Here is a 21,532-nt window from a genome sequence, read left to right as displayed (position 1 = left end):
ACTGAGGCTCTCCTCGCACATCTCCGGTTATGAACAGTAGGGGAACTCGCTCGCTCACATCACATGGACGCATGAATTTCAGGCGCTGCGCGTGCTCCCCTGAAAGAAAGGAAGGCAAACAAAGACAAAGGTTTGCATCGCGAGGACGATGGATAGATAGACTGATGCAGTGCACTGCGTGGGAGTGCGGGAAAGTAATCACCCCCGCAAAAGGCACATTCTCCGGCCAGCCATGTATCTTTTGATCAAGCCAGCCCTAGCTTTCACCTTTAACCTGCACTGCACTCGGCTGTGTGTTATCTTCAAGCGTTGGCGCCTCTCCCGGGACTGGAGACGAGCGCTTTACAGGTTTATTCGCATGCATCGTACCCGTCGTCTCGTCGTCCTCGACGATCGTCTGGCCATGGCACAGGGACCGCCATGGCAATGGCATGGTGTGGTGCACACTGCGAGCCTGGCCTCTGATGCCCCGACGGCGTGGCGCGTTGGGGATCCCGCGATCTCTGCGACCTCAACACCCGCTACGTATACGCGCGTTGGAGTATATCTGTAATGCCTTCTGCTGCTCGCATGTCTCGCTTTCGGCTTTCGCTGTCGCTCCGGTGCTCCGGCAACTCTCGCTTTCACCTCGACAAGGATGAAAGGGATGCCAAGATACATACATAAGTGTGCGAGCAAGATTATTTAGATATCATACATGTGTGTACGTACAGTCCCCCACACTCCACTAAGTTCATGCATCAACGAACTATCTCTTCACAACCCAATCATTGGATAAATCTAACAGAAAATGCCAACCACTTGCAAAGGAAATGCATCTTCTCCAATCTACACTTGTATTCGTCAAAACTGAAAAGAAACACTCCCCAGAGGACTAGTAACGTGGGCAGTTTCATGCCGGTCGATCTGCTAGGCGTGAATTTAGGTTTCCTTTTGCTAGTTCTCTATCGATTAAGAATTAACTTAAAAATCGACCGACTTGGGGATTACTGGATTTTTTTTTTTTGCGAAAATTTCACCGATCCATTAATAATCATCAACAGTAGTACAAAGATGCCTAAAAGTAATAAAAATTACAAATAGATCGTTGGACCACCTAGCGACGACTACATACACTAGCACGAGCCAAAGGCGCGCCGCCATCCTCGCCCCTCCATCACCGGAGGCAGACAAAGCTTGTCGTAGTAGAGCTTGTTGTAGTAGACAGACGAAAAATCGTCGTGCTAAGGCCCCAAAGGACCAGCGCACCAGAGTATCAACCATCGCCAATGATGACAACCGTAGATCGGAAGAGACTGATCTGAAACTACACAATCGAACACGAAAGACGATCGGATCACGGGAGATTCGCCGGACACACAACTCCACGCGTCCTCCACCGGCGCTAGATGCACCACCGAAGAGAGGATAGGACGGGGAGGAGCTTATTCTGACTTCAGAAAGTAGCCGCCGCCTCACCATCCAGAAGAAGACACCGAAAACAAACTAAACGAAGAACTGAAAACTGAAACCTTCCCGCCGGCAAGAGGCCGCGGTACGCCACACCTCCAAAGCCTCAAAGGCACCGGAGGCGGAGCGGACCGGCAGCGTCGTCGGCGAGAGGGACTAAACCCTAGATGGGTTTTAGAGCCGCCTCAAAACGCCTTGTTGTTTCCGTACCAGTTCGAGCCGTGCTTCTATGCATCGAAGAGCTGCACATGTGCTTCCAATTATACATGGTGTTGCAATTGCAATCAAATTTTCCTAGTTGCATATGAACTGCATAGGGTAAAAACCTATGATCTAGCTATGATGCTTATGCTTTGTTTTTTTATTGGAGGTGTCGCTTTTGGAGAAGATGGGATTTCTGGTGCTGCATTGGTGGTGTTTGATTCGCTGCCACAAAGAATAGATCTATGTAGCAGGACTTTTTTTATGTAATTTTTTTTTGGTTGTGTGCATCTGTGCTGCCATTAGGACATTGCGTTGTTGTAGAGGCTATGTCTAATTGGTCTCTTCTTGATATTAATATATACTCTTTATCGAAAAAACTAAAATTGGCTTATGCCATATGACCGAGAATTAAAATTTAACCAATCTCAATAGGGTAAAAGCTAACAAAAGCCATTAAAATTCCCATCTGGAAGATTGGACCATCGATAAAGGCCAACTAGTAGCAGGATATTTCTTGTTGATGGGATCCAAATAAACGGGTTTTATGCGGGAGTAGGTATATGGTATGACACCAAAGACCAATAAGGATACGCCCTGCAGTGGAGGTTATCATTTCCGCAATGGAATCTGCTTAAGCTCGACCTTCTCTTTCATTTCCTATCATAGGGATATCAAAATAAAACAAATTGCATTTTGTTAGTTTATAATATCAAAATATAAAGAATAAAGAAATAAGAAATAAGTCGAAGATAGAAGAGCCCAGATTTCAAATGAAGAAATGGAAACTCGAAAAAGGATCCTTCTGATTCTCAAAGAATGAGGGGCAAGGATAATCTCAATCGATCTTGAATTAGCCACGTCAATTTCTAAGGTCTCTTACCTTCGTAGGTGAAGAACTAGATTAGCTAGCTAGCACGATCAGGATTCTGAGCACTTCCCTCCTACCGCTGCCGCCACCCCAGATGCGTCACCTGGCAAAGTCGGTGTGGCGTCGCAGCAGCGGTGGATCTCCTCAGACGGTGTTCGGGTCGCAGCGGCCATAGCCGCTCCAGCATGTCTAAAGATGTGTTGCGGGGCACGATAGCCAGGGTGGCCCGACAAGCTTGTGGCATGCGGCGTGAGTAGTGATGGCATGGTGCATACATGCCCAGTCTAAGTCTACATGGGTTGGGACAAGTCGCGGCTTATATAGTGTGATGCACCTCCTAGACTCCACCAAGACCACCCGGACGTGGTCCTGGGCTAGGCCTGCAGCATGAGGAAGCCGGGGGTATTGGCCCGAGCATCGCGGTGGTGGCCTAACTCGCCTAACTCTGCTATGGGTGGTCATCCAACTAGTCGTGGCGGATCTCATGTCATCTAGCCCTGGCGGCAAGTTAGGGAGGTGCGGTTGTCGGTGAAAATCGAGCTTTGATTCCATTCATTATAGGCGACCGCGGCGTCTTCATCAAGGTTGTAGGTGTTGCAGCGGGTGTCCCTAGTAAGTTACCCTTGCTCCGACTCTGGTCATGGCAGGTGATGGCGGCATATACACGTCGGTATCTTGTTGAAGGCATCGTCGTTGCGGTTAACATCCACTCACTCGTGCTACTTCAGAGGAAACCCTAGATCCGGGTATGCTAGATCAGATGATAGATGCGCTATCGGCGTTGCTATCCCTCATGTGGGCATTTTTTTGTATTTTCTTTGCAAGGCTCTTTTGAATAATGTAAATAAATACTATTGTGTGCGTCATTTTGAATTTGATGAAAAGATCGGGGTCTACTTTCATTTTTTTAGAAAAAAAAATAGACAGATTAAGTATTACTAGTGATCAACACGCATGGTGCATGTGTGCAACAAAGTCGTGATCGCATCGATCCGCGGAGGGAGAAGGTCCAGCTGAACCAATGCAACCAAAATGTTCAGAGAAGGGGACATGCAGTCAAACTGGAACCTGATGCTCGGACCTGGATTTAACTTGTGACGGCAACTAGTCAATCTGTCAGAGCTGAATCCACATACAGTACTGTAATAGGCACAGATGATCTGATAATTATGAGAAAACAAATCTGGGTGAACAAGGGATGAAGTTTCTCCATATACGGGCACGGATGAAACCACATGTCAACGCAGTGACATATACATCGCCTCGATCTTTGTACAAACTACAAAGCTCCTCTTCCTCCTCACAGCCTCCAACTCGATCAGAACCCACACCACTCTATAGTCTTCTATGCACATGTCACGAAACCTAAACGAACAAAACTAAAACGAACTCACACCAACGACAGACACGAACAGATTTCATGGTTTCAGCTTGCTCGTCCTCGTCCTCTTGCATCGGCTCTCCTGATTCCAGCTCATGAGCTTGCAGAAGACCCCCTGCCGCTCCTCGACACTCGACCTCCTGCCGAAGCTGCTGCTCTTCTTGAAGCTACTGGCTTTCTTGAAGCTGCTGCCGCCCAAGCTGTTCCAGCTCCCGAGCTTCGCGCCTGCGACGGCGGCGGTGGGTGACGCGGCGTCGGCCTCCGGCACCAGCGGCGGCGTCACGCACCGTATGAGCGCCCAGTCCACGCCGGCGAAGAACGGGTGCCTCTTGATCTCGGCGGCACCGCGAGCGGCGCCCATGCGCCGCCGCGGGTCCCTCTCGAGCAGCCTGCCGACGAGGTCCCTCAGCTGCGCCGCGGCCTCCGCGTCGCCGTCCAGCTTCGGGTACGTCACCTGCTTCGACAGGATGTTCTTCAGCGTCACGTCCTTGGCGGCGCCCTTGAACGGCGTGCGCCCGTACACCAGCTCGTACAGGAACACCCCGAACGCCCACCAGTCGACGCCGTTGCCGTGCCCGCTCCCGCTGACCAGCTCCGGCGCCAGGTACTCGTGCGTGCCCACGCAGTCCCTGGAGCTCGCGGCCGTCGGCTCGGCCACGAACTCGAACCGCTCCTTGGCGTCAACGCTGGCATCCTCCTCGTCGCTGCCGCCCTTGGCGGATCCGAAGCACGACGGTAGGAAGCTCCTCTTGCGGCGTCGGCTCGGCTGCCGCACCTGCCGGCGGCGGACGGCAGGCTCCACGGACGCTGGGAGCGCGAGGTCGAAGTCAGAGAGCACGACGTGCCCGTCGCCTCGGAGCAGGACGTTCTCCGGCTTGAGGTCGCGGTACACGAACCCGAGCACGTGCAGGTACTCGAGAGCGAGCAGCACCTCGGCGGCGTAGAACCTCGCGGCGGCGACGGGCAGGCGGCCTCCGGGGCGGCGGCGGAGCACCGAGTGCAGGTCGCCCCCGGCGCAGTAGTCCATGAGGAAGCACGCGTAGCGACCGGCGTCGAGGCGCGCGTAGAGGGTGGGCACGAAGGGGTGGTCGAGGGAGGAGAGCACGCGGGACTCGGCGAGGACGTGGCAGACGCGGGACGGGTCGTCGTCGCGGAGGTCGACCACCTTGAGCGCGAAGAGTGGGGAGGCCGGTGGCGAGGACTTGAGGCGGCAGAGGAAGACCCGCGCGAGGTGTCCGTGGCCGAGCTCGCGGATGAGGTGGAGGTGGGCGAGGCGGAGGACGCCGTCAGGGGTGGTGGCGCGGGCGGCGGCGAGGTGCGTCCAGTGCGGGGAAGCGGATGACGAGTGCGGCCGCGGAGAGAGAGATGTGGAGGAGGAGAAGGACGGCAGGGAGAGCGAGCTCCGCGCGCTGAAGGTGGTGGCGGTGGTGAAGGAGGAGGTGGACGCGGAGGCGGTGGAGGTGAAGGAGAGGTCCAGCGCAACGGCGCCGGCGTCTGCGATGGACGGCGGGAAGTGCGGCGAAATGTCGGAGGAGAGAGGGGACGGCGGCGCGGGTTCATGGATGTCCATTGACGGAGGAGGGTGTGGTGCTTCCATGTGCATGGCGGCGAGACCACGAGAGTGGGAGGAGGAACGGAAGACGGGAGGGAATGGTTTGTGTGACGCGCGGTTGGGTTTATAAAGGCGTTGAGCGCAGAATGATGCGGGAGATCAAAGGTGCCTAGTAGATGGGCTAATAACTACAGTACGATTTTCTTTCTTTTTTCAAATTAAGTACTTCGTTGATTAGGACATCTCGAACGGGATGACCGTTTGCCTCCGGCCGTCAAAAAATGCGGCGCCTGAGACTAGGTCCGACGCATAGTGACCGAGCTGTCCGCGGAGACATCAACGCAATGTAAATATGCGTCTTGGATACGTCTCCGCAGATACTGCACGGACGCGTCAAGTGACCGCTTGCGTCTAGGCGGACGTTTCGTCGGGTCCACCTAGCAGTAACCCTGACTCGATGCGTCTTTTCAGCCGCGCCACTACTAGCGGCGTCGCTTCGGCAGTCTGCGCCACGTTAATGGCGATGTCTCGCCTACCGAGCGGCCGTTGCCTACCTCTACCAACGAAGTTATGGCGATGTCACGCGTGCCGCGCCCCTCGGCTGCTGCATTTTTCTTCTGGAAGTCCACAATACCTAGGGCCCCATATTTCTTTGGTTTGCATACCATTTCCCAGGCAGCCAAGGATGGCTTGGGTGTATCTCTGTGTCTCCATAGACATTGCCTCAGAATTCTATCAAGTTGATTTGTAAATCCTACTGGCGGTTGTAGTGTTGTAAGGAAATGCAATGTCATTGAGGCTAGAGCAGAATTGATTAGTTGCAATCTTGCTCCTTGTGAAAGGAAATTAGAACTTGATGCCAATCTTCTCTCAAGTCTACAAGCTAGAGGCATGCGATCAATAGTTCTTGGTTTTGTAGTTCCAAGAGGCAAACCTAGATAAGTAAAGGGCATAGATCCTATCTGACATCCAAACACATTTGCCAATTCAGTAGTCAAATCAGCAGGAACATTGATAGGCACCATCTGTGATTTCCCAAAATTTATCTTTAATCATGTGGACATAGAAAATTTATGCAGTAGATTTTTCATGGCCATTATTTGCTCCACATCAGCTGGCATAATCAGTAGTGTATCATCTGCATACTGTTTTATTGGAAAGTCAGGATCATATGTTTCTATTGACTTATGTATAATCCCTTGCCTATTCAGTGAATTTACTGCTGACTGAAGTAGATCTGACCCAAACAAATAATATAGAGGTGATAGAGGGTCACCTTGGCTAACCCCTCTTTTGCACACAAATTGTTTTCCAGGTATACCATTCAACAAAATGGAGAAAGTACCATAGGATAAAATATCCTTAGCCCATTGCAGCCATTTCCCATTAAAACCTTTATGTCTCATTACCTGGATCAAAGCTTCATGCTCTATTGTATCAAAAGGTTTAGCAAAATCCAATTTTAATATAAAAATTGGTTTCTTGAAAATTTGACACAAGTAAAGATATTCAAAAGACCAGGCCAAGCAGTCTTGGATGGATCTGTTTCTCAAGGATCCATATTGGTTTTTGTGTATGCAATCCAAGATTCTTCCTTGCAATCTATTAGCAGCCAGTTTAGTCAAAAATTACAACCAGACATTAGTAAGGGAGATAGGCCTAAAATCATTTACTTCCTCTGGTACTGCCTTTTTTGGGACCAATGTTATATAGGACCCATTTATACTTTGTAAATCCAAATTGCCTCGATGGAAATCCCTAGCCAAGTTATAAAATTCAGACTTTATGATAGGCCAACACTTCTTGACATATAAACCATTAAATCCATCTTGTCCTGGAGCTTTTTCTGATGGCATCTCCTTAATAACCTCATCCATCTCCTTTGTACTAAAAGGCAGAGTTAATTCAACCAAACCCTGCACTCTAGTAAGCAAATTAGCAAGATCAAACTGCATATTTATTCCATTTGACTGCCCCATTATGTCTTTATAATTGGCCGACAACATTCTTGCCATTTCATGATGATCAGTGATTTCTATTCCCTCTGAATTCCTCAACATAACAATATTATTGCTTCTAAATCTTTCAGTGGCCATTGCATGGAAAAACTTTGTATTATCCTCCCCCTGCTTTATCCATCGAATGGTGCATCATTTTTTCCAGTAATTACATTCAGCTAATAACAACTCCTCAAGGGTGCAGCTTAACAATTTTTCTAAAGTTATACTCAGCAGTAAACAAAGGCCTATATTCCTCCAGAGTGTCTAGCTGCAAAATCACTTTATTGCAGTTTTGTATCAGAAATTTGAGCCTTGACAAACTGGTCTACCACCTTTTTAGATTAAATCTAAGAGCTTTTAATTTGTCAGTGAGAATATTAGCACTGGATAATTTCCTTGACTCTTTGGCCCAAGATTGGGTAACACATTCATCAAATCCAGGCATATCCACCCAATAATTCTCAAAACGAAATAGCTTGGTCTTGGGAATTAATGTGTCTATTGTTACCACACAAGGGACATGATCTGACCCTGTTTTTGCAAGTGCTATGACCATGGAATTTGGATAATCAGAAATCCAATTAGTGCTAGTAAAGAACCAGTCAAGTTGCTCAAGAAGGGGGGAATCCTCCATATTAGACCATGTATATTTCCTTCCTTTCAGTGGTAATTCTAATAAACCAAGATGTCCAATAATTTCATTAAATAAAAACATGTCATTAGTATCACCACCTGGCTTATTACGATTATCACTTGATCTGATGAAGTTAAAGTCTCCCAGAAGCAACCAATTATCATTCAGTGGTATTTGTAAATTAAACAACCAAGACACAAAAATATCCCTCTCCACTCCCCTACAAGGACCATATACTGACACCAATGTCCATGTTGCATTATTATGTGTTGAAGTGAAATTAATCACTAAACCATATCTCCGAGACTCAATTAAATTACCATGGAACATAGATGATTTCCATATTACAATTATCCCACCTCATGCACCAACTGATGGTACACATGCAAATCTATCAAAGCTCCTGGGAGAGAATTTTTTAATGAATCGCCAGTCAAATTCATCACACTTAGTCTCCTCAAGACATACAATATCACAGTCACTTTCTTCTATTTTTGACCTGACCTGCATTTGCCTATTTTCACCATTCAACCCACGCACATTCCAACACAGCACCCTCCATGTTCTTCTTGATATAATACACATTAAATAATAATATGGATAGGTTCAGAACATGGCCAAATGTGTAACAAAAGACCACGCAACAAGCACAAAAAAATGAGTCCACTGACAAGTTCAGATAGCAAGCACCAACGCACACTGAATATAAAAGTAACAACCAGACATAGATTTATGAGCCTGAGTTGATCAAGGCACAAGAGGTTGTGCCACAAAAAGATAAGAGCACCAGTCCCCACCCCCCAAATGCACATGCTATCACTTATCATTGGCATCCTTTGGTGACTGGACAGAAGGATCAGCTTCAAGCTTTTCCTTGGACAACAGAGTAGGATCTATTCCCAGTTGCAACCTCACCCTCTGCAACACCTGAATAGGAGTTGCAGGAATAGCTTCCTCTTGAGCAATGTCTGGATCTCCTTGCCCTTCATTCATAGGAGCTTGCTGCTTCTTTGTCTCCCTGTGTTCCTGGACTTCCTGGTGCACCAACAACATCTAGCACGTGGCCTCTTTTTCTTTGGTGTATAGGACTCCCCAGACACATGTTGTGCCTTATAACCATCCAACTTCAAAGAGCTTCTAGTAAACCTTTTGTTCTCAGGTTGAACCACTGGAACTGCACCCTTAGGTTTCCTTCCCCTTGGCTTTCTTTTCTGCACACTATCAGTCATAGCAGCAAAAGAAAAACTATGTTCTTCCACATCAGCCAGATCAAAGTTAAGAGCTGTTGCCACTGGCTTTTTCCTGACCAAAACAGAAACTCTCTCCTTTGGGGCAGTCGGTACAACAAAAAGGAAGCTAGCAGCTCCATCAAAAGCTACATCCCAAGACCTCTTTTGCATATCAAATCTATTCAAGAAAGCCAAAGGATCACACTTTGGTGATGATGGCAGATAGGTAGCAAGCAAGTCAGGCAGAATAAATCCAGATAACTTGTCCCACTGCATCACAGGGGGCAGCACAGGCCCATTCAGCATGAAGCCCACTTGGATGACATTATTATGTACTTGCTGTTGCAGTGCTGATCCACCAACAGGCCCCAGAGCAAGATTTAAATCCACATTCCCAGGTTGCACCACTTCATTCATGAAGTTAACCGAAGAAACTGAACTGGCTGAAGGATGCAGTACCATACATTCCTGCTCATGAAGCTGCTCCTTGTCCCGTGCCATGTCATGCTCAGCTGCATTCTGTTGTCCTGCTTCTGCATTATTATTTTGCTATGCACCATTCCAGCCAAGTTCAGGAAAGGGAGGCAACACGAAGTTATTAAGATTAGGCTGCATATGACCAGGCATTGGATGAGGGTTACCATCCTGGGGCATCTGATCTTCATCAGCTGGCAACTGTTCTGCAAATTCAACTAACAGGATATAAACTGCAGATGTCCAAGATTCTCTAATCCCTCCAACTGTCCCAAACTTGCCAGAGACTACATCCCTAGGAACCAAAGAAACTGAAGGGAAAGACACATATACTAATATCCTGGATTTAATTGGATCAAGAGAATTCCAATAGTGAAACTTCCCAAAAGTTGACACAGCATTGGTGATATCTACATCATTACGATAATCTGGTGGCACTCCTAGAAACATTAACCAACCATGACGAAAACCCTGAACAGATCTATGGTTATCTGCATCTGCAGGATCAATGAAATGCACAAAAACATTGTGTTGTAGCTGAAAGTGTCCATGCTGCACCAATGCATGCTTAGAACTAGGTCCATTAAGCTGAAACAAACCAACTCCGAAAAGGCTTGGTTGGTACTCGACCACATGGCGATTCAGTGGACCTTCCAGAAAGGCACGAACCTGTTCCCTCCAAAAGTCTTCATCCTCAGGTGGCTGCAAGGGCTCGATGATGGCGATGCAGTGAGCTTGATGCTGAGGTGATGGATCTTGCGCCGGGAAGAAAACGGTACGCGGCAACCTTGTCGTTCCTCCATCAATAATGTGATGACCCCACGGCAGCCAAGCCATGGGATCAAGCTCATAGCTGGCCATCGGTTGCAGTGGTACGATGTAGAAGGCGACGCGGGAGGAGCTTGCGCTAATGGTAGCGGAGGCAGAGGAGATTGCTTTGCAGGGGAGGGTGGCGCGGTGGCTTTGGACTGTAGCTGGGGAGATGGAACGGTAGGGCCAATATTCGCACTGACCGGTACATGATCCTTTCCTTGCCCACCTGACCACTGCCTTTTAGGGATCCATCTCATTGATTTTTTATTTCGGAAAGCCAAACAATTTTTAGCAATATGACCATAATTAAAGCACTCCTTGCAGCGAATATATTGAACACAATCCGTGGATTTATGACCCATACTGAGGCAACGAGAGCATTCCCATAAATGGAAGGCAATGTCGTTTACCACATCCTCCAGCCCATCAAGACCAGTAGGTTGTGATACGTCTCAAACGTATCTATAATTTCTTATGTTCCATGTTAGTTTTATGACAATACTCACATGTTTTATATACACTTTATATCATTTATATGCATTTTCCGGCACTAACCTATTAACGAGATGCCGAAGCGCCAGTTCCTGTATCCTGCTGTTTTTGGTTTCAGAAATCCTACACAGGAAATATTCTCGGAATTGGACGAAACGAAAGCCTAGGGTCTTATTTTTCCATGGAGCTTCCAGAAGACCGAAGGGGATACGAAGTGGGGCCACGAGGCGCCGACACCACAAGGCGGCGCGGCCAAGGGGGGCCCGCGCCGCCCTATGGTGTGGGGCCCCCGTGCCTCTCCCGACTCTGCCCTTCCGCCTACTTATACTCTCCGTCGCGAAAACCCTATTACCGAGAGCCACGATACGAGAAAACATACTGAGATGCCGCCGCCGCCAATCCCATCTCGGAGGATTCAGGAGATCGCCTCCGGCACCCTGCCGGAGAGGGGAATCATCACCTGGAGGACTCTACATCACCATGATCGCCTCCAGACTGATGTGTGAGTAGTTCATCCTTGGACTATGGGTCCATAGCAATAGCTAGATGGTTGTCTTCTCCTCATTGTGCTAACATGTTAGATCTTTGATACGTCCAATTTGCATCACTATTTTGTATCATAATTTGCTGTTATTCATTGATATATTTCATATTTGGACACAATACTTATGTTATTTCATCTATTTTGCATGTTTCATCATTATTGGAGGATCAAGCACCGGAGCCAGGATTCTGCTGGAAAAAGCACCGTCAGAACGCAATATTTCGGAAGATCAACTGTGGAAGGAAATTATACCAAAAATCCTATTTTTCAAGATGACGAAGGAAGCCAGAAGGAGGAGCTGAGAAGGCCCAAGGTGGGGCCAGACCACAGGCCGGCGCAGCCCATGGCCTGGCCGCGCCACCTTGTGGTGTGGGGGCCCCACAGCCCCTTTCGCCTCCTTTTCTTCGCGAAACTCTTCGTCCCAAAAACCTAAGCCACAGAGGGTACCTCGCGAAGAGTTACAGCCGCCTCTGCGGGGCGGAGAACACCAGAGAGAAAAGAGCTCTCCGGCGGGCAGGAATCCGCCGAGGAAATTCCCTCCCGGAGGGGGAAATCGACGCCATCGTCACCGTCATCGAGCTGGACATCATCTCCATCACCATCATCATCATCTCCACCATCGTCACCGCCGTCTCCACTGCTGGACACCGTCACCACCGTAGCAATTTGGGTTTGATCTTGATTGTTTGATAGGGGAAACTCTCCCGGTATCGATCTCTACTTGTTGTTGATGCTATTGAGTGAAACCATTGAACCAAGTTTATGTTCAGATTGTTATTCATCATCATATCACCTCTGATCATGTTCCATATGATGTCTCGTGAGTAGTTCGTTTAGTTCTTGAGGACATGGGTGAAGTCTAAATGTTAGTAGTGAACTATGGTTGAGTAATATTCAATGCTATGATATTTAAGTTGTGGTGTTATTCTTCTAGTGGTGTCATGTGAACGTCGACTACATGACACTTCACCTTTATGGGCCTAGGGGAATGCATCTTGTACTCGTTTGCCAGTTGCGGGGTTGCCGGAGTGACAGAAACCTAAACCCCCGTTGGTATATCGATGCAGGAGGGATAGCAGGATCTCAGAGTTTAAGGCTGTGGTTAGATTTATTCTTAAATACTTTCTTGTAGTTGCGGATGCTTGCAAGGGGTATAATCACAAGTATGTATTAGTCCTAGGAAGGGCGGTACATTAGCATAGGTTCACCCACACAACACTTATCATAACAATGAAGATTATTTAGCCGTATGTAGCGAAAGCACTAGACTAAAATCCCGTGTGTCCTCAGGAACGTTTGGTCATTATAAGTAAACAAACCGGCTTGTCCTTTGCGCAAAAAAGGATTGGGCCACTAGCTGCAATTGTTACTCTCGCACTTTACTTACTCGTACTTTATTCAACTGTTACATCAAAACCCCCTGAATACTTGTCTGTGAGCATTTACAGGGAATCCTTCATCGAAACTGCTTGTCAACACCTTCTGCTCCTCGTTGGGATCGACATTCTTACTTATCGAAAATACTACGATACACCCCCTATACTTGTGGGTCATCAAGACTATTTTTAAAGCGCCGTTGCCGGGGAGTGAAGCGCTATTGGTAAGTGGAATTAGTAAGGAAAACCTTTACTGTTTGTGCTGATTTTATTTCTGCCTGCTGCTATAAGTCATTATGGAGAGATCTTCTCTTCAATTTCTATTTGGGAAATCTACTACTACTGCAACGGTAGTGGATGAGGCGCCAGGTGAGGAAGTGATACCATATAAAATACCTATGAAAATTATTGAACGTGTTATGGATAACCGCTATGAAGGGGATGGAACTGTCCACCCTGGAGATCATTTATTGTTCTTGCATGAATTATGCGGTTTATTCAAATGTGCAGGTATTGCTATGGATGAAGTGAGGAAGAAACTATTCTCTATATCGCTGTCTCGTAAGGCGGCGCATTGGTATAAATTACTGGATAATGGGGATTCTCTTGAATGGAATGATATTGTGCCCCGGTTTTATTCTAAGTTCTATCCTCCAAGTGAAATTCACAAGGATCGGAATCGCATATATAATTTTTGGCCTCATGATGGAGAGAGTATTGCCCAAGCTTGGGGGAGATTGAAGTCTTTAATGCTCAAATGCCCCATTCATGAGCTTCCTGGTAATGTTATTATTGATAATTTCTATGCAAGACTTTCTTTTCAAGACAAGACCTTGCTGGATACTTCTTGTTCTGGATCATTTACACGCAACAAAGAAGAGTTTAAAAGGGACCTTCTTGATCGGATCCAAGAAAATACTGAAGGTTGGGAGAACGACTAGGATAGAGAATCAGGTATAATTTATGATTATAAATGCATTGAAGCTTTTATGGATACTGATAAATTTCGTAATATGAGTGCTACATATGGTCTTGATTCGCAAGTTGCTGCAAATCTTTATAAATCTTTTGCCTCTCATTATGAATTGCCTAAGAAGAATTTTGATAAGTATCATGAACCGTATAAATTTAAAATTGATTCATCTATTAATAAATGCGTTGTAGTTGAAACTGCTGATCATGTTATTCCTGAAGCTTATATTGAAAAAACTCCTTTCCCTGCTAAAATGAAGGAGTACTCTGTTATAAATAGTGCGGTTCATAAAAGTGAAAAGAAACCTGTAGAACCTGAAGAACAAATAAAAGTTGAACCTGCTGTTGCAATAGTTAAAGATCTTGTGACTGAAAATGTGGAGGATGGTCATATTATTTTCTGTGAAGATGCTTCTAATATTGTTTCACATCCTAATAAACCCAAACAAGTTAGTGTTCCTATGCTATCTGTTAGAATTGGTGATCATTGCTATTATGGTTTATGTGATATTGGTGCAAGTGTTAGTGCTATTCCTTATGAGCTTTACACGGAGATTATGCACGAAATTGGTTCTTGTGAACTTGAAGATATTGATGTGGTTATTCAGCTGGCTAATAGAGAAACTATCTCTCCAATTGGAATTGTTCGAGATGTAGAAGTTTTATGCGGTAAGATTAAATATCCTGCTGACTTTTTGGTACTTGGTTCTGCTGCTAGTGATTATTGTCCTATTATTTTTGGTAGACCTTTTCTAAATACTTGTGGAGCTATTATAGATTGCAAGAAAGAGAAAATTTTGACTAAATTTGCTGGTGAATCTTATGAGTTTAACTTCTCTAAATTTACCAAAACTCCTTATAAAGCTGATTTGCCTAGTGATGATTTTAAAATGGAGCAGTGTGCATCTATTGTTCTTGTTCCTAATAATCCTTTGCAGCAACATTTGGAGAATAGCGAGAGTGAAGTTTTTAGGAAAGAAAGAGATGAGCTTGAGGAAATTTTTCTCCGCCAACCTATTCTCAAGCATGATTTACCGGTGGAAGATTTGGGTACAACACCGCCACCAAAGGAAGATCCTGTTTTTGAATTAAAGCCTTTGCCTGATAATCTTAAATATGCTCATATTGATGATAATAAAATATATCCTGTTATTATTAGTTCTAAGCTTTCAGAGATTGAGGAAGAAAGGTTATTGGAAATATTGAAGAAACACCGAGGAGCTATTGGCTACACTCTTGATGATTTGAAGGGGATTTCTCCTTCTATTTGCCAACATGCTATTAATATGGAAGATGATGCAAAGCCTGTTGTTGAACATCAGCGTCGTCTAATTCCGAAGATGAAGGAGGTGGTAAGGAATGAGGTATTAAAACTTCTTGAAGCTGGTATTATATATCCTACTGCTGATAGTAGATGGGTTAGTCCTGTGCAATGCGTTCCCAAGAAAGGAGGAATGACTGTTGTGCCTAATGATAATGATGAGCTCATCCCTCAAAGAGTAGTTGTAGGGTATAGAATGTGCATTGATTTTCGAAAAGTTAATAAAGTTACTAAGAAAGATCATTACCCTTTACAATTTATTGATCAAATGCTAGAAAGATTGTCTAAAAATACTCATTTTTGCTTTCTTGATGGTTATTCTGGGTTTTCACAAATTGCTGTTAAAACTAAAGATCAAGAGAAAATCACTTTTACTTGTCCCTATGGAACTTATGCTTATAGGCGTATGCCTTTTGGTTTATGTAATGCTCCTGCTACTTTTCAAAGATGCATGTCTGCTATTTTCCATGGCTTTTGTGAGAGTATTGTGGAAGTATTCATGGATGATTTTTCCGTCTATGGGAATTCTTTTGATAGTTGCTTGCGAAACCTTGATAAAGTTTTGCAGAGATGTGAAGAAACTAACCTTGTTCTTAATTGGGAGAAATGCCACTTTATGGTTAATGAAGGAATTGTATTGGGACATAAAATTTCTGAGAGAGGTATTGAAGTTGATAGAGCTAAAGTTGAAGCAATTGAGAAGATGCCCTATCCGAGGGATGTTAAAGGTATTCGTAGTGTTCTTGGTCATGCTGGGTTTTATAGGAGATTTATTAAAGATTTCTCCAAGATTTCAAAGCCTCTTACTAATCTTCTTCAAAAAGACGTACCTTTTGTTTTTGATGATGATTGTAAGGAAGCTTTTGAAACTCTAAAGAAAGCCTTAACAACTACTCCTGTAGTTGAACCTCCTGATTGGAACTTACCATTTGAAATTATGTGTGATGCTAGTGATTTTGCTGTAGGCGCTGTTCTTGGACAGCGAGTAGATAAAAAACTGAATGTTATTCATTATGCTAGTAAAACTCTTGATGCTGCTCAAAGAAATTATGCTACAACTGAAAAAGAATTATTAGCTGTAGTCTTTGCTTGTGATAAATTTAGATCTTATATTGTTGATTCAAAAGTTACGATTCATACTGATCATGCTGCAATTAGATACCTTATGACAAAGAAAGATGCTAAGCCGAGGCTTATTAGATGGGTACTTCTTTTGCAAGAATTTGATTTACATATTGTAGATAGGAAAGGTCTTTGATAATCCTGTTCTTTGATAATTTGTCTAGATTGGAAAATATTGCTTATGATCTGTTCTGTTAATGATAGTTTTCCAAATGAACAATTTGCTGTAATAAAGGTGAGCTCGCGAGGCAGGTCCTTGGTATCTTGATTATGCTAACTTTATTGTTTCCAAGTACTTGCCTCCAACCTTTTCAGCTCAGCAAAGGAGGAAATTCTTTTATGACTTGAGGCATTATTTCTGGGATGACCCACACTTATATAAAGAAGGAGTGGATGGTATTATGCGAAGATGTGTTCCCGAATATGAACAACAGGAGATATTGAGTAAATGTCATGGTAGTGCTTATAGAGGACATCACGCCGGAGAAAGAACCGCGCAAAAGGTTCTACAATCAGATTTTTATTGGCCAACTCTCTTCAAAGATGCGAGAAAGTTTATTTTATCTTGTGATGAATGCCAAAGGGTTGGTAATATCTCCAGACGTAATGAAATGCCTATGAATTATACTCTTGTTATTGAACCATTTGATTGTTGGGGATTTGACTTCATGGGACCTTTTCCGTCTTCAGAAGGTAACACTCATATACTTGTTCTTGTTGATTATGTTACTAAATGGGTGGAAGCCATACCTACAAAAAGTGCTGATGGTGAGACCTCTTTAAGAATGCTTTTAGACATTATTTTTCCTAGATTTGGAGTGCCTAGATATATTATGACTGATGGAGGTTCTCATTTTATTCATGGAGGTTTTAGAAAAACTCTTGCCAGGTATGGTATTAATCATAGAATTGCTTCCGCTTATCATCCTCAAACTAGTGGGCAAGTAGAATTATCAAATAGAGAGATTAAATCTATCTTGCAAAAAGACTGTTAATAAAACTAGAAAGAATTGGGCTAGTAAATTGAAGGATGCACTATGGGCTTATAGAACTGCTTATAAAAATCCCATGGGAATGTCACCTTATAAAATGGTTTATGGGAAAGCTTGTCATTTACCTTTAGAACTAGAGCACAAAGCTTATTGGGCTGTTAGAGAATTAAATAAAGATCCCAAACTTGCCGGTGATAAGAGGTTGTTGCAATTAAGTTCTCTAGATGAATGGAGAAGTGAAGCTTATGAAAATGCTAAACTCTTTAAAGAGAAAGTTAAAAAATGGCATGACAGGAGGATTATCAAAAGAGAATTTAATATTGGGGATAAAGTCCTATTGTATCGGTCTCGTCTCAGATTCTTTGCAGGGAAATTACTCTCGAAATGGGAAGGACCATATGTTGTTGAGGAGGTGTATCGTTCAGGAGCAATTAAAATTAGCTCTCTCCAAGGCAATGCTACGCAAGTGGTGAATGGACAAAGACTCAAGCATTATATCTCGGGTGATTCCTATAATGTTGATGTTGATATTATTCAAGTGGAAACACCGGAGGCTTTCATCAAAGGACAAATTGACAGTCCGCCAGAACTCGACTTTGAATAGGTAACGATGCTTGGTAATGAAAAGTTCGCAATTTACTTTTCGAACAATATTTTTGCTGTTTTTGGAAAATATGAAAAATTACGAGACCGAAACGGAGTGGAAAAAAGACGCACGGGCGTGCCACCATAGGCCGGCGCGGCTGGCACAGGCCCGCGCTGACCTATGGTCTGGCCGCCTCGTCGCCCCTTTCCGACTCTGGTTCGATCTGGTACTTTCCTTTTGTCGTGAAAATTTTTGCTATATAATCCCCCGGACCCCTGGAGGTCTGTATATCGTTTTCTCGACGTGTTTTGTTTCGAGCTGTTTCTGCCAGGATCTGTTGTCAGTTTAGAAGCACCATGGTCTCCAACAACAAGGGCAAGGGGCTTTCGGAGGAAGAAGTGGAGAGGGTGCCATCAAGACAAGAGCAGCAAGCCGTTGGGAGCAAGCAAATCTTGGTGGGATCTGTTGACACTCGACGTTCTTTTTCTCATAACTTGCAGGGACCTTTACCACCCGTTCTTAGCCTCGACTCCTTCCCTGTGTTGGAAGAAGCTCTACGGACTACCGATGAGTTTTGTGATCAATATCGGGCTCTAAGAAGAGAAGTGGAGATACTCCAGGAGGAGAATTGCCGTCTCCGAAGAATGCTGGAATACCACTCGATTCACATCACAAGGTCATCATCGCCAACTTCAGATAACAATGAATCTCTTCGAGTCTTAGTGCAGAATTGCCAAGCTGAGAAACTGAAGCTGAAGGAGATCTGTAAGAAGCGCGGGAGGAGTTCATCACCATCATCGCCAAAGGAGTAATTCATCATCGGTATTGGCATCCCCTTGGTTTGTTCCAAGCTTGGGGGAGTGCCGCGGTATCACATTATCACTACCTTTTACTTTTTATTGTCAAGTAGTGTCATATCATGAGTAGGGAAGTTATCATATAAGATGGGTTGCAGTTTGGAAGTATCTCTCCTTTAGTTGGTTATCTATGTATCCCTTGGTGTGAGTTATCGTTATGGAATATTAATGAGAAGTCTTATCATTTACATATTGCACATCTTATTTTAGTTTGCAATCTCTATTATATGATTTACCTTGTTGTTAGTATTGGTATCACTTTGGGAGCATTGAATAAATCTATTTGGTTTTGGCAAACTTAGCATTGGTCAATAGCAACAACACTTTGAGGTTTAAGTAGAAAAGAGAAATACATGTAGTTATTTCATTGTCTTTCTTTCTTGTTAGCTCATAGCTTATTATTCTGAAGTTAAAATTGTTTGTGCTTACAAGGAAGATGCATGATTGTTTCTATCACATGTATATTTGTTTGTTTCCTTCAACTCTTATGCTTGCTAATTAGCCTTGCTAGCCAAAGACTTGTATTGAGAGGGAATACTTCTCGTGCGTCCAAACCTTAGCCCAAACCTATGTCATTTGTGTCCACCATACCTACCTACTACATGGTATTCTCTGCCATTCCAAGTAAATACTTCATGTGCTACCTTTAAACAATTCAAAACTTAGTATCTCTTATTTGTGTCAATGTTTTATAGCTCATGAGGAAGTATGTGGTGTTTTATCTTTCAATCTTGTTGGGCAACTTTCACCAATGGACTAGTGGCTTCATCCGCTTATCCAATAATTTTGCAAAAAGAGCTGGCAATGGGATTCCCAGTCCCAAACTAATTAAACTAATTAGACACTCCTCCATGTTATGTGATTGATGGACGGCACCCGAAGGATTCGGTTAGCCATGGCTTGTGTAAGCAAAGGTTGGGGGGAGTGTCATCATCATAATAAAACTAAAATAAAAAGGCATTCCTTCATGGTATGAGATTGTTGGCAGGCACCCGAAGGATTCGGTTAGCCATGGTTTGTGAAAGAAAGGTTGGAAGGAGTGCCACACAAAATAAAAATAAAATGGGAGCCGCTCTTTGAAGGTTGTCTGGCAAGGGGGTTAGAGTACCCGCTACCAGTCGTTGACAACAACAAACACCTCTCAAAATGTTACTTTTATTATCTCTATATGATTTCAAAACTGAAAAAGCTCTAGCACATGATTTAATCACTGCTTCCCTCTGCGAAGGGCCTGTCTTTTACTTTATATTGAGTCAGTAAACCTATTTCCCTCCATCTCAAGCAAGCATTTGAGTAGTTGTGATCAAACCATTATATTGTGATTTGCTTTATCATGTCTTTTATTCTTCCTTGTTTAGTACAAGTTTTATCTGAATGAATATAGCTTTGCAAGTTATCAATGATCATGAGGAGACCATTGTGATTGAGTATGCAAGTTGTGCCTTATAAACTTTAACATGAGAGCGCTGCTCAATGAGATAAGTATAATCTGTTAATTGTTCTCTGACCAAGGACGGAGTTTGCCATCACCAACTATGATTTCTTATGCACCTTTATTTGTGATTACTTTATACTTGTTTCAAGTTGAGTTATATGAGGAAGTTGTTTACTAGAATGCCTTGTGTGAATGAATATGATGCTTCTTGTCCGTATTCTATTTATCGACTCTTCACTACATAAACATGTGGTCCTGTTTACTGAGTTCAGTTTCGCTTGGGGACAAGCGAAGTCTAAGCTTGGGGGGAGTTGATACGTCCAATTTGCATCACTATTTTATATCATAATTTGCTGTTATTCATTGATATATTTCATATTGGGACACAATACTTATGTTATTTCATCTATTTTGCATGTTTCATCATTATTGGAGGATCAAGCACCGGAGCTAGGATTCTGCTGGAAAAAGCACCGTCAGAACGCAATATTTCGGAAGATCAACTATGGAAGGAAATTATACCAAAAATCCTATTTTTCAAGATGACAAAGGAAGCCAGAAGGAGGAGCTGAGAAGGCCCAAGGTGGGGCCAGACCACAGGCCGGCGCGGCCCATGGCCTGGCCGCGCCACCATGTGGTGTGGGGGCCCCACAGCCCCTTTCGCCTCCTTTTCTTCGCGAAACCCTTCGTCCCGAAAACCTAAGCTCCAGAGGGTACCTCACGAAGAGTTACAGCCGCCTCTGCGGGGCGGAGAACACCAGAGAGAAAAGAGCTCTCCGGCGGGCTGAGATCCGCCGGGGAAATTCCCTCCGGGAGGGGGAAATCGACGCCATCGTCACCGTCATCGAGCTGGACATCATCTCCATCACCATCATCATCATCTCCACCATCATCACCGCCGTCTCCACCGCTGGACATCGTCACCGCCGTAGCAATTTGGGTTTGATCTTGATTGTTTGATAGGGGAAACTCTCCCGGTATTGATTTCTACTTGTTGTTGATGCTATTGAGTGAAACCATTGGACCAAGGTTTATGTTCAGATTGTTATTCATCATCATATCACCTCTGATCATGTTCCATATGATGTCTCGTGAGTAGTTCGTTTAGTTCTTGAGGACATGGGTGAAGTCTAAATGTTAGTAGTGAAACATGGTTGAGTAATATTCAATGTTATGATATTTAAGTTGTGGTGTTATTCTTCTAGTGGTGTCATGTGAACGTCGACTACAT

The 21,532-nt window shown here is 44.4% G+C and overlaps 1 protein-coding gene across 1 annotated transcript; it reads right to left on the bottom strand.

The window, feature by feature from the left end:
- Nucleotides 1-3,709: 3,709 nt before the first annotated feature.
- Nucleotides 3,710-5,548, bottom strand: LOC127296211 (serine/threonine-protein kinase WAG2). The gene has a single exon (XM_051326247.2). It carries the CDS (start codon nt 5,503-5,505, stop codon nt 3,940-3,942), a length of 1,566 nt encoding a protein of 521 aa, XP_051182207.1. The 5' UTR covers nt 5,506-5,548; the 3' UTR covers nt 3,710-3,939.
- Nucleotides 5,549-21,532: the final 15,984 nt, after the last annotated feature.

This window comes from Lolium perenne, chromosome 4 (assembly GCF_019359855.2).
Source record: "Lolium perenne isolate Kyuss_39 chromosome 4, Kyuss_2.0, whole genome shotgun sequence".
NCBI classification, from domain to species: Eukaryota; Viridiplantae; Streptophyta; class Magnoliopsida; order Poales; family Poaceae; genus Lolium; species Lolium perenne.
This window is presented reverse-complemented; position numbering and strand designations above follow the sequence as displayed.

Excerpts from the sequence above, each read along its gene's own strand:
- LOC127296211 (XM_051326247.2), bottom strand. The coding sequence starts at position 5,505 with ATGCACATGGAAGCACCACACCCTCCTCCGTCAATGGACATCCATGAA.